We start from the raw sequence: 12,481 nt of genomic DNA, 5'->3' as shown, positions 1-12,481 counted from the left end.
GACACGTAGTAATTTTTAACATTGTCACAATAGATGAATGCTAATATTCCCCTTTTGCCAAGCTGAACATATACACACGCATGCTGCTTGTTTAATACACCTAAGATGACCTTTTGTTCTTCAATTTTATAATTCTTAGATTACTAGTAAGCCTGAAGATTCTTTCATACTTCTTGTAGCCATTGAAGGTTACCTAAAGATTGTCTGTTCATGTATTCTTATTGGAATATCCCCTTGCTGCCCCCTTCCTCTGCTATCTCATCCATCCGGTCTCAGTTTAAAGGCCACTGCCCCAGAGTCCTCTCGGGAAAATCCACCTGTAACACTCTTCTAGAATCCTTTGCTTCCTAGCACTTGTCAAGATGGAGCTGCATATGTATTTTTTAGTGAATTTCTATCTCCCCTCTCCCCCACCTCCCACCCTAAGAAATTCCATGGATACGTGGCTTCCTTTTACAGCCCAGGGCCTTGTGCTGCATCTTTAGGGGATGCATGCCTTCAATTTGTAGTTGCTACTGGAATCAGATATCTGGTCCGTCAGATGTTCTGACCCTTGCTGCTCTATTGGAAAACCATTCATTGTTGTGTGCTTACTGTTTTTCATTAACTGGTTGTCAGCTCCTTATTGAGCACTTTCTCATCTAACACCTTCCCAGTGTACTCCTGTTTGGGGATGCTGACCCTGGGCATCCTGCTCTGAGCTCAAGGGCAGGAGTGAGGAACATTCTGTTCCAGACCCTCTGGGGTCCAGGGGGTAGGTGCAGGGAAGTCAGGCAGCCCAGGCCCCAGCCTCTGGGGACAGTAGTTACCGACTTTGCACAGGTCCTCATCTGCACCACAGCCCAGGGCACTGAGGGCCCCTCCTGGTGTGGGGAGGGGGTTTACGTCGTGGGAGTATCACACACCGAAAGGCCTTGAGGACTGTGTAGTCAGACCCTTTCATAGAAGACAGAACAGTCTTGCCCCATGGACCCCACCCTCCCCAGTCACTGCCTGGCAGCCAATTAGCCTTTGTTTTCTAGGTGTGATAATCAGGCAGACCCCAGCCAGTCTTCTCAAGAAATAAGAGAATTTAACATTGCTGGCAGCCAGTTTTGTCCCTGGTTTTTAAAGGGTACTGTAGGCTCAAAATACAAAGTTGATAAAGGACAGTTTTTATGTGTCGCCTTTAAGTGTTTGAATTAGGACTCAGGACTGAACTGTACCATCAAAGGTCCTTTTTTTAGTATGCTTTGGACCAAAACAAAGCTTAGAACTACATGTTTAAAAAATGAAAAAGAACAAAACTATTATTTGTGGATGGTATAATTTTGAACCACAAACTGAGAAACTGAGAAATTACTGAAAATTAACAACATTCAGTGAGGTGGCTAGTTTCACAAATATATAATTAAAAATAACTCCTATGTAAGAACAATAATCAACTAGAAAAATACAACGAAAAAACTATTTACAATAACAAAATTGTATAGAATTTACATGAAGAAAATTAGAAAAATTTACTCAGGAATATAATACTTTAATAAATGGAAAGGCATGTTTCTGGATGGGAAACAAAATTTATAAAGCTAACATGTTTTCTCAAATAGTTTATAGGATTAACCTATTTCAATCAAAATACCAATGTAAAACCTTAGGAAACCTAAAAGAAAAGCAAAAACTGATCAGGAATCTTTAAAATAACACACCACAGGATCGGTCCCGTGAAGGCACCGCTGGCCTTGCCTCTGGGAAGACGAGTCAGGAAAAGTCTGGGTATCAGGCGAAAGAGAACAAATATCCACTACGATGAAGACTCTGGAATCTTGTCTCCATGAGGGGCAATGTGAGCTAGCCACTGGAGACAAATGCTAAAAATAAAACACTTTGCTTGTGAGGTAGTGACCACCCATTGCCAAGGGTCTGATGACTGCTTGGAGGGGAATTAAGCACATGGTAAGGTTATTGACCAGTCATGGGTCTAAGGAAATGTCTTCGTCTTCCTCTTCAGGCTCTTGGATTTCTTTTATGGGCAGGTTTTCTTCTTGGCTCATCAGAGGGACAACATTTCTGAAGAGCTTTTCCAGTAATGGGGCTGGGTGGCTGGGCCTGAGCGATCCAAACTTCTTTTGGCAATGGAAAGGCATGAGAATGCTGTCTAAGCAATAGCTGGACAAAATACAGTAAGAACAGTAGACACTTTAAAAGTATGTTGTGAAAAGTATTCCTGTAAAAGTCACTTTTCACTACAAAATGCAAATGTTACTGAGATCAATTGTTTAGATCACATAAAAATGACAGAGTAAGTCTTTGACATTCAATCGCTGTATTTTCCCATATTCCAGAGTAAACAATCCCTTTCAACACTCAGGCTTTAACAGGGTATTCTTAGAAGGTTATGTGAATTGCTAACAGAAGCTATTGGCTTAACAAATCAGTAGTTTGGTTCTTTCAGGGGAACACAGTTCCAGATAAGGACCTTCGCATTATTTTTTTGTCTCAAGTGTGATTTCCTATGTGGGGAAAAATGGATATGCTTTCCGTATACATTGAGTCACTCTGTTCACCTTGCAGGTAAGTGGCCTCTGACTCATATTCAGAGCCATTTTGGGAAAGGGATCTGCGGCCTCTACACTGTTGTATAAGTTCACAAAAGAAAGCTCCTTAATCCTGTATGCTAACTGAGGTATAGCCCTTGAGGATGTTTTCTTCCCTATGAATTTTCTAAAAATTTGAGGTTTTAGCCAAGATGGGTATTTATCCAATTTTGGCTATAATGAGGTTTTCACATATCTGTATATTTTCAAACAGCCTGGGAATTCAGAATTCCTTATGAAACATTTCAGGTTGAGGCAGGATCATCAGACCTTTCTTGATCCCATTTCTGCTTTCGGGTCTTACATGCTGAGTGGGTTTTTTCATGCCGGGTACAGTTGGACAGCCGACCAAATCTTCTCCCACATTTTTTGCAACTATATGGCCTTTCAGCCTCATGACTCTGCAGATGAAGCACAAATTCTTTGTTCTCTGGGAAGGTTTTCCCACATTCTGGACACTTAAATATCTTCTCCCTTATATGGATTCCTTCATGGCGACTCCGATGAGAGTTTTGACGAAAGTTTTTCCCACATTGAGAACATGAATAAGGTTTCTCTCCTGTATGGATTCGCTCATGTTTATTAAGGTTTGTTTTATGATTGAAGCTTTTCCCACAGTGACTACAGTCATAGGGTTTTTCTCCAGTGTGAGTCCTCTGGTGGGAAATAAGGTAAGAACTTTCATTAAACTGTTTCCCACACAGAGGACAAGTATACCATCTTCTTGTTCTCCGATTTCGGCTAAGTGCAATCACATTGATATCCACATATTTTGAGAGTTCCTCTAGTGGAGTATCATTTTCAATGGTAACTAGAAGATTTCTCATTTTCCTTTGCTTGGGAATAGATGTATTTAGTCTTTCTTTATGGCAATCTGGTGATTCCTCAGAGACCACAGAAAAATCTGCTTCATCACAATCTGAAGTCCCTTCTCTATGATCTTCATTCTCTACAGTTTCCTTCTGAAGATCTTCACTCTCAGGATTAACGTCATTAACTATGGAAACAAAGAGAATTTAGCTACTTTTGAGGGATATGACACCAGGCAGGAAAGAACAAGTTAGATTTCTCATCAAACAATAATCTTGAGTGTCAGAAATCTGAGGACCAGCAGATAATCATTATCAACACTCCTTTTCCACTCTTACTGTGGGTGGAATATATGACTGATAAATCTTTCTATGCAGTGTGAGCACACAGTCTTTTTTTTTTTAATGAAATGAGTAGGACTACAGATGTCCTATGTTTGCTTTCTGAATAGGCACTAATTACTCAAAAAGTGCATATTGATCTTATTATATTCTGTGTAGAGCAGTGAGCTAAGGATCAAGGGATGAAGGACATAAATACTAAAAAGGGTACCACTCATACTCTTTATAGGAGGCTAGTAAGTGAACAGTAAGATGAGTTATTTCTAGATTTTCACTACACTAAATATTACGGTATTATACGATTAGATCATACCATATAGTGTCCTATACTGTATAGTCCTATATACTGAAAAACTGGCAACAATTCAAATGACCAAAAATAATGAAGGCATATCACATTCACTCAGTGGGTGATTATTTGGGCATTACAGTGATTACCACAAATAATAAAACTATAAATTATGGTAGAAAACAATGTGGTATTTTTAGGGGAGGAAGCTTCGGGAGTAGTAATTGGGCAGTGGGCACAAGATGGACTTCTGGGATGCAAGGAATAGTCAATTTGAGTGGTGGTTAGACAAATGTGTACATTTTGTGGAAATTGGAGGGGAACACTTATGATTTGTAGACTGTTCTGTATTTATACCTCCAAAAGAAGTCTGTGTAAAATAACATTATAAAGACTAGGTAACAAAGTAAAAAAAAAAAGCACGCCGTGAAAAGGTGGGTGACAAGGGACCCCCAAAACTCTGGGCAACTAGCTGAAAATAAAGGGTTAAATCGACCACTTCAGTATGTGGCAAATCACAGCTGGAATATGCATCTTTGCTGGACTTTGCAGTTTCACACCAAAAGGCGTTTTCTTTTTCATTCACTCCCTTAGGTAATGAAATGCTGGGTCAAAGCAAACGGCAATAATTATCACAGCTCTTGACAGAGATTGCCACACTTCTTTCAAAAGAAGCTTACCAATTTTAATATAACCATCAACATGTGGGTATCAATTTTACCAATTTTACCTAATCTTGCCAGCATTAGATTGAACTTAAAAACATTTAATGGGTATGAAATGTTTTCTCATTTTAGTTTTTTTTGTACTTTGTTATTACAAACTAGTAATTTATTGGGCTGAGATTTTTATAAATTTAAATAAATTTTACATATTGCAAATCAATCTGTGTCAATCACTACTGATGTAAATATTTAGCTGAAATCTTTCTCTGTAACTCCACAAATTAACCATAAAAAAGTATCAAAATCTGACAAATTTTCTATTTTCTAGCCATTCCTTTATAACTTATATTTACACTTAACTTTTTTTTTTTAAGATTTTATATATTTATTTATTTGACAGAGAGAGACAGCTATAGAGGAAACACAAAGCAGGGGAATCAGGAGAGAAGAGAAGCAGGCTTCCTGCTGAGCAGGAAGCCCAACACAGGGCTGGATCCCAGGACCCTGGGATCATGACCTGAGCTGAAGGCAGACGCCTAATGACTGAGCCACCCAGGAGCCCCTGTGGTTAACTATTTTATAGCCATTCTGAATGACAGCTTCCATCATTTTGTGTTACTTTAAGAATGCTATTGTTAAACATTCCCTATCTACCTACTTTAAAACTATTAAAGATGTTTTTGTTGATCCTTTTAGATTTTCTAAGTACAAACCATATTTTGGTTCCGTCCCTTCCCAATATTTTTTCTTCTTTTTAAAGATTTTATTTATTTGAGAGACAGAGATAACAAGAGAGAGCACAAGCGGGCATGACAGGGCAAAGCAGGCTCCCTGCCAGGGAGCCTAACGTGGGGCTCCATCCCTGGATGCCGGGACCATGACCTGAGCCGAGGGCAGATGCTTAACCCGAATGTGCCACTCAGGCACCCCAATATTTATTCTTCTTATCTTTTTGCTTTATCCAGTTAATGATTTTAATAGTGATAGCAGGTTTCCCTATTTTGTTTTTCAAGATTTTATTCATTTATCTGAGAGAACGCACGTGTGTGAGAGAGCATGAGCAGGGTTGGGGGGGTTGGGAGGGGAAGGGACAGAGGGAGAGGGAGAATCCCAAGCAGGCTCCATGCCTAGTGCGGAGCCCAACGTGGGGCTTGATCTTACAACCCTGAGATCATGACCTGAGCTGAAATCAAGAATTGGATGCTCAACTGAATGAGCCACCCAGGTGCCCCAGTGTACTAATTTTTAAGATTAAAAAAATTTTAGTAGCTAATATATGGTTCATATGGTTCAAAAATCTAAATATGGAAAGGTATATGCTAAGAAGTCTTACTCCAGTCCCTGTCCCCATCCATTCTACTCATCGCCCAGATAGGTACCAGTTTTTATTAGTTTCTTTTTTTTCTTCCACTGTTTCTCTAGATGATAGATTTTCCTTTCTCCCTTCTTCTTATATAACTTACTTTATTTTGATCATTATATTCCAGTGCATGGCGATTACCATGGTATGCTGTGTGGACACATCATATCCAACTAGTCCCCTGCAGAGACACTTGGATTGTCTTCAACCTTGTGCTTTCACAAACAATACAACAATGAGTAACCTCATTTGCATATTATTTTGAATGTGTGCTGTTATCTGTAGGATAGATTCTCTGAAGTGGGACTGCTGGATCAAAGTTAAATTCATCTTTAATATTAGATTCCCATATATAGGGAGTGTATCAGTCTGCATGTCTACCAGTATTATACCTGTCTCCCAACAATTTCACTACCAATGTGTTAAGTTTCTGATTTCTAGAAATCTGATAGATGAAATAAGATGGTAACTTAGTATAAGTTTAATCTGCATTTCTAATTATGAGTAGGGCTGGACATTTTTTTTTTTTTAAAGATGTTATTTTATTTGACAGAGAGAGACAGCGAGAGAGAGAACACAAGCAGGGGGAGTGGGAGAGGGAGAAGCAGGCTTCCCGCTGACGTGGGGCTTGATCTCAGGACCCCGGGATCGTGACCCGAGCCGAAGGCAGACACTTAACGACTGAGCCACCCAGGCGCCCCTGGACATCTTTTCATGTAGTTTATTGGTCATTTGTATTCCTAAGTCAATCTGCTGGGGCTTTTTCTTGGTGTGCAAAGTAGGGTATGATTTGCCAAATGGCTGAGCTGTCCCGACACCTTTATGAGCCCCTTCCTCTCCACTGCTCTTCTTTCCAATTTTCCTGGTTACTCATATTTATTTTTCCAATTGAATTAGAGATCAGATTGTCTAGTTCCAGGGAGAAAAGTCCTACTGGTATTTTTAAAGGGATTACATTCACTTCATAAACCGACTTGGGGAGAACTGACGTTTTAATGTTAAATTTGACTAGTCAACATGGTATTTCTTCCCATTCATTCAAATCTACTTCTGTGTTTTACTATAGATTCTGAAACAGGGTATATGCTAGGAAAATTATGTAATTTTTTAAAATTTATTTTTCTTTAAATATTTTATTTATTTATTTGACAGCGAGAGGGAAGGAGGGAGGGAGACAGCAAGCACAAGCAGGGGGAGAGGGAGAGGCAGGCTCCCTGCTGAGCAGGGAACCCAAGATGGGGCTCAATCCCAGGACCCTGGGATCATGACCTGAGCTGAAGGCAGACTTAATTGACTGAGCCACCCAAGTGCCCCTAGAAAAATTGTGTAATTTTAATTTGTATTTCCCCTGTGACCCAAGGTTACTTAATAGTTTAAACATTTCTTGGTGAAGGGAACTTTTTTTTCCAATTTCATTATTACTTTCTAGTTGTACTGCACTGTGATAGATCCTATTGTGTTATTTCTACTTTTTGGAATCTATTGAGTCTGACTTTGTTGAATAGTAGGTAGTCAATCTGCATCAATCTTGAAAAGGCTCATATTCTCTTAGCACAGTAGAGGGCAGATATGACCACAGAAAACTATCTCTTTGAAAATTTAAGTGTTCTTTCTGCATTTTCAGTTGTTTTATGTGATTCACTTGAACTGAGACACACAGTTTATCCTTCTCTGCCAAGGATTCTCCTGTGATTCCTGCCCCCACAAGGTTCATTCCCTTACACTTTTCCCTCTCCAAACTACTTAATGTTACTGTTTCAAATGTCAGCTATATACTGATGACTCCCAAATCTCTACATCTTTACATGTGACCTCCAATTCCTAATATTCAAGTGCCCAGAAAATCATCTCACTTTATTTCCTATCATGGATTCAATCTCATCTGAAATCAAATCTGTCTTCTTCCAAACTCTGCTCCTGGGTCCAGACCCTATCTTGATCTTATCATAACCCTTTATAGCTACAATGGTTTTGTAATGCTTATCTTTTTATGTGAACGACTTATCTTTTAAAAACAAATTGGAAGCTTTAGAGGGCAGGAATGGGGCACTATGTATCGTTTGAACCCACTGATAATCAACTCCAGAATCCAACTCTACTTAAGGACACAGCAAGTAGCATTTATTAAATGTTGGTTTAAATCATCAGCTTTTGCATATGGGTGAGGATTGGGCCTGAGAGTTTCAAGGTCCATGACCAAAGTGTTCCTGGAATTGGCAACATACCCACCAACCAGTCACCTAAAATATATGCTAATTTTACCCAAGACTGAGAAAAACTCAGTGTAATAAATCTGTTTATGCTTATCTCTAAAATAAGAAAATATTAGGGTTGCCTGGCTAGCTCAGTTGGTAGAGCATGCTTGTTGTCAGGTCGTAAGCTGGAGCCCCATGTTGGGTGTAGAGTTTACAATAAATAAAATAATAAATAGGGGCGCCTGGGTGGCTCAGTTCATGATCCTGGAGTCCCAGGATCGAGTCCCGCATCGGGCTCCCTGCTCAGCGGGGAGTCTGCTTCTCCCTCTGACCTTCCCCCCTCTCATGTGCTCTCTTTCTCTCTCTCAAATAAATAAAGTCTTAAAAAAATAAAAAATAAAATAATAAATAAACGTGTGTATACACACACATATATATATATAATACACAAAATCTTTTTTTTTAAGATTTTATTTATTTATTTGAGAGAGAATGAGACAGAGAGCACGAGAGGGAAGAGGGTGAGAGGGAGAAGCAGACTCCTCACTGAGCAGGGAGCCCAATGTGGGACTCGATCCCAGGACTCCAGGATCATGACCTGAGCTGAAGGCAGTCACTTAACCAACTGAGCCACCCAGGCACCCTATAATATACAAAATCTTAAACAAATATTACATAGAATAACTTGAGAAATTAAGCAGGCTATGTACCACACTACCCTGACCACACAATGTAAGACAACTACAGAGTTCGACAGTCATGGATTTGATTTTTGTTACCCCAGCAACTCACAAAACCTACTTTCTGTTCCACTTCAGCCTCAGAAGCAAACAGCCCTGAAGGCAAAGTAAAAAGTATTAAGCACTCAGCAAAATGATTTTTGAGGATTCCTGACTCTAGGTTAGCAGTGCATTTGTAGAAAAAGGCTGAATCATCTCTTAGCTTACAGAGAAGCTGCTGCCAGATGAGTTCATATGTAGTCTCACAAAACAATACTTTTTAACCATTACTGGGAAATAAGCACAAATGAAGAAGGCCCCATTCACCAACCATATAGGCAATTCACCGAAAAAGTTATGAGAAATGCAGCAAGAAGGCAGTATAATTCTGGGCTAAGACTGCAAGCTCTGATGTTAGAATCTCTGAGTCCAAATCCCTGCTCTGCTACCTACTGCTTTGTAACATTTAGCAATTTCTTTTCTGTTTGTGTGTTTGTGTGTGTTGTGTGTGTGTGTGTGTGTGTGTGTGTTTTGGTGGGAAGGAAAGCAAAGTTTATTGAGCAATAGTACGAGGCTCCTGAAGAGGAAGGGGACCTGAGAGGATTGCCCGAACTTCAGCAATTTCTTAACATTTTTCTGCTTCAGTTCTGTCATCTGTAAAATAGTAATAATTCCTATATTCTACAGTACTTTTGTGAAAAATGTATGTGATAATAAATGCATGCAAAACAGACTAGTGCCTCGTACATAATGGCACATGGGTGCTTAATAAGTGCTAGATATTATTGCCATCAACATGGGATATATTTTCATTCACACTAGTAGACTTCACAGCTACTAGACATCAAGGGGGAAAAAAAAGACTTAAAAGAGTCCTGGGTCCAATGAAAACACATTTAAATACACCTCCTGGGGGACTAGCACTAAATCCAGAAAATGGACTCAGAAACAATCTGCCTGCATTTTCTATCTGTTTGAATATCTGACGTCAGTACATCAGCTGCAGGTCTTGCTTACCGAGACAAGTCTCCTCAGCCCCTGCTGCCCTAAAGATATAGGAAAAATGACTGCCACAGCTGGTGCAGGCTCTGCCACATGGGATAGAACAAAAATTAAATGTGTGTGACCATGTACTTAGCTAGTGTTAATCAGGTCTTTAAAAAGTCTGACAGAAGGGGCACCTGGGTGGCTCAGTTGGTTAGGCGACTGCCTTCGGCTCAGGTCATGATCCCGGAGTTCCGGGATCAAGTCCCGCATTGGGCTCCCTGCTCAGTGGGGAGTCTGCTCCTCTCTCTCACCCTACCCTCTCCTGTGCTCTCTCTCTCTCTCTCAAATAAATAAAATAAAATCTTTAAAAAATAAAAAAAATAAAAAGTCTGACAGAACAATGTGCTTTTTCCACAGCATTCAATATGAACACACAAGATTTCTTACCCAGTAACATCATCTCCCCAACATTGTCTTCCTTCTCTGAGGTGGGCTGTTGAGTAGCATCCAGGCTCACACATTCTTCTTGGGAATGAAATATATTCAAATCCTCAAGGACCACCAGTTCCTGAAAGAGCAATTAGGCCCCCTTCCTCTTAATAACAGAGGTTCTTTGGTTCTTTGACAGCTCTGCTGGCAAAAAAGACTGAAACCCAATGATCAGGGAAGGGAAGGTGAAAGGGGACTATAAGCTCCACGCAGGTGCAGCACGGACCAGAGAGCCAGGCTCGGAGAGGAGCCAGAGGACAAGCAGAACAGAAATAGCCAAGGAGGCAGTGAAAAACAAGCCCACTCTCCTACTGACTCCCAAGAGTGTGTTTTTATTTTATTTATTTTTTTATTCATGAGAGACAGAGAGAGAGAGAGAGGCAGAGGGAGAAGCAGACTCCCTGCTAAGCAGGGAGCCCGATGTGGGACTTGATCCCAGGACCCTGGGATCATGACCTGAGCCAAAGGCAGACGCTTAACCATCTGAGCCACCCAGGTACCCCCCAAGAGTGTGTTTTTATACATGGGTTGGCTGAGCAGGGAGGGCTGAAAGAGCAGAGAAGGTGATGTACTCAAAACAGTGAATGGGAAAACCAAACCCACCTCAGGCTCAGTTTTCAAATACAGAGACACTGGGTCCTGTTTCTGCTGGATTCCTTCTCTGGGCAGAAGCTTCACCATGGGATGAGGTTGCACTGGGTAAAGAGGAAGCTGTAGTTAATGGAAAAATCAGTGACTCTAATATGGGAACCCTAACCACACCTTAAGGCCACACTGTCCTCACTCCTTCTGAAGGCAACTTACGGCTTTTGCTGCTTCTGTGAGCCCAGGAAGAGTTCAAGCCATAAACCACAGGGTCTTGAACCTATATAGGGTCTCCTCATTATGAAAAGAATGATTATCTTAAGAACTTTTAAAATTCCCATTACTACTCAAGGGAAGGCTGGAGGAGGATCATGTCTGAAGATGCCCACAACATGCACAAAATTTCCAAAATTCCACATAAACTGCAGTCAATTCAACAATTCATCCACGTTTCTTTATCCTAAAATGATATACACCCTCCCAAAGTTTGGGTAAAACTGACACTGTTTATTTTATGGGTTTATACACACCCAGCAATCCACTCAAACTCCAGCTTGAGAAAAAATACTCCCTCTCCTCAACAGGTTGACATTAAAATCAACTTTTTTCAATACCCACTATCCTAACTTGAATTCGTTACTAACATAAAAACCTATTTCAGCCCCTAGTACCATTCCCTTCTCTTCTAGCGAAACAGCATGTGCTCCTTACGTCTGTTCTGAAAGTTTGAGCTCACATCCTTCATAATAACCAAGGTCTCCTTGACTTTCTGATTGGGCTGGACCAGGCTTGGCTTGGGCAAGAAGGTGAGGAAGTGCTCCAGAACCAGCTGGTGGATGGTCTTGGGCCCACTAGTAGCATCTCGAAGTAGGTCTTGGCCCAGCTTGGAGTCCGGAGGAACTCTCAGTATAAAGGACTGCTTTGGCTTTAGGGGCATTGGAACCACTTTTGCAGCCATCACGCCTTGCAATCACACACCACACTCGTTTTGCAGAGCTTCAGGAGTCACCTCTTACTGAAGGAAATCTGTCAGAGAGCCGAGCTGCAGATGAGAGAAACCATGGTTTACCCACAAAACCAGGTCCAATATACGGCCAGGATAGTGAGGCCACGTGAAATTTAAAGCGGAAGGAAAGATAAGTTGGTGTGAGGAACTCCTAACTGAAACGGAAGGTCGCTGAACTAGACACTCATAGCAAGGCCTGAGAGGAAGCTCTGAGAACGAAAGCCAGAGGATATCCAAACCCCAGGGATCATCCTCCTGAGAAATATGAAGTGCAAACTCCACTGGGAAGAGCAATGGGCCAGAAGGTAAGAAACCTGCTATCCAGTACCAAGGGCATCTGCTTAGAAGTTGGCCTAGCCATTAAATGAAGCCGTACTGCGCACCTTGGACCGCGGGTCCCTCGGATGCCCTTCGGGGGGCAGTTGATGGCTCAAGGAGCAAACGCAAGGCCGCACGATT

General features: G+C 41.0%; 1 protein-coding gene across 1 annotated transcript in view; it reads right to left on the bottom strand.

The window, feature by feature from the left end:
- Nucleotides 1-2,288: 2,288 nt before the first annotated feature.
- The window catches only part of ZNF200 (zinc finger protein 200), a 10,701-nt gene continuing 508 nt past the window's right edge, over nt 2,289-12,481 (bottom strand). Inside the window, exons 2-5 of the mRNA XM_025877308.2 lie at nt 11,728-12,058; nt 11,035-11,126; nt 10,390-10,510; nt 2,289-3,573 (exon numbers count right to left, since the gene is read on the bottom strand). Coding sequence (XP_025733093.1) covers nt 2,822-3,573; nt 10,390-10,510; nt 11,035-11,126; nt 11,728-11,974 — 1,212 coding nt within the window. The 5' untranslated portion in view covers nt 11,975-12,058 and the 3' untranslated portion in view covers nt 2,289-2,821. The remainder of the gene's footprint in view (nt 3,574-10,389; nt 10,511-11,034; nt 11,127-11,727; nt 12,059-12,481) is intronic.

This window comes from Callorhinus ursinus, unplaced genomic scaffold, assembly GCF_003265705.2.
Source record: "Callorhinus ursinus isolate GAN/ISIS: 27379988/994484 unplaced genomic scaffold, GSC_fseal_2.0 scaffold13, whole genome shotgun sequence".
Taxonomy (NCBI): Eukaryota; Metazoa; Chordata; class Mammalia; order Carnivora; family Otariidae; genus Callorhinus; species Callorhinus ursinus.
This window is presented reverse-complemented; position numbering and strand designations above follow the sequence as displayed.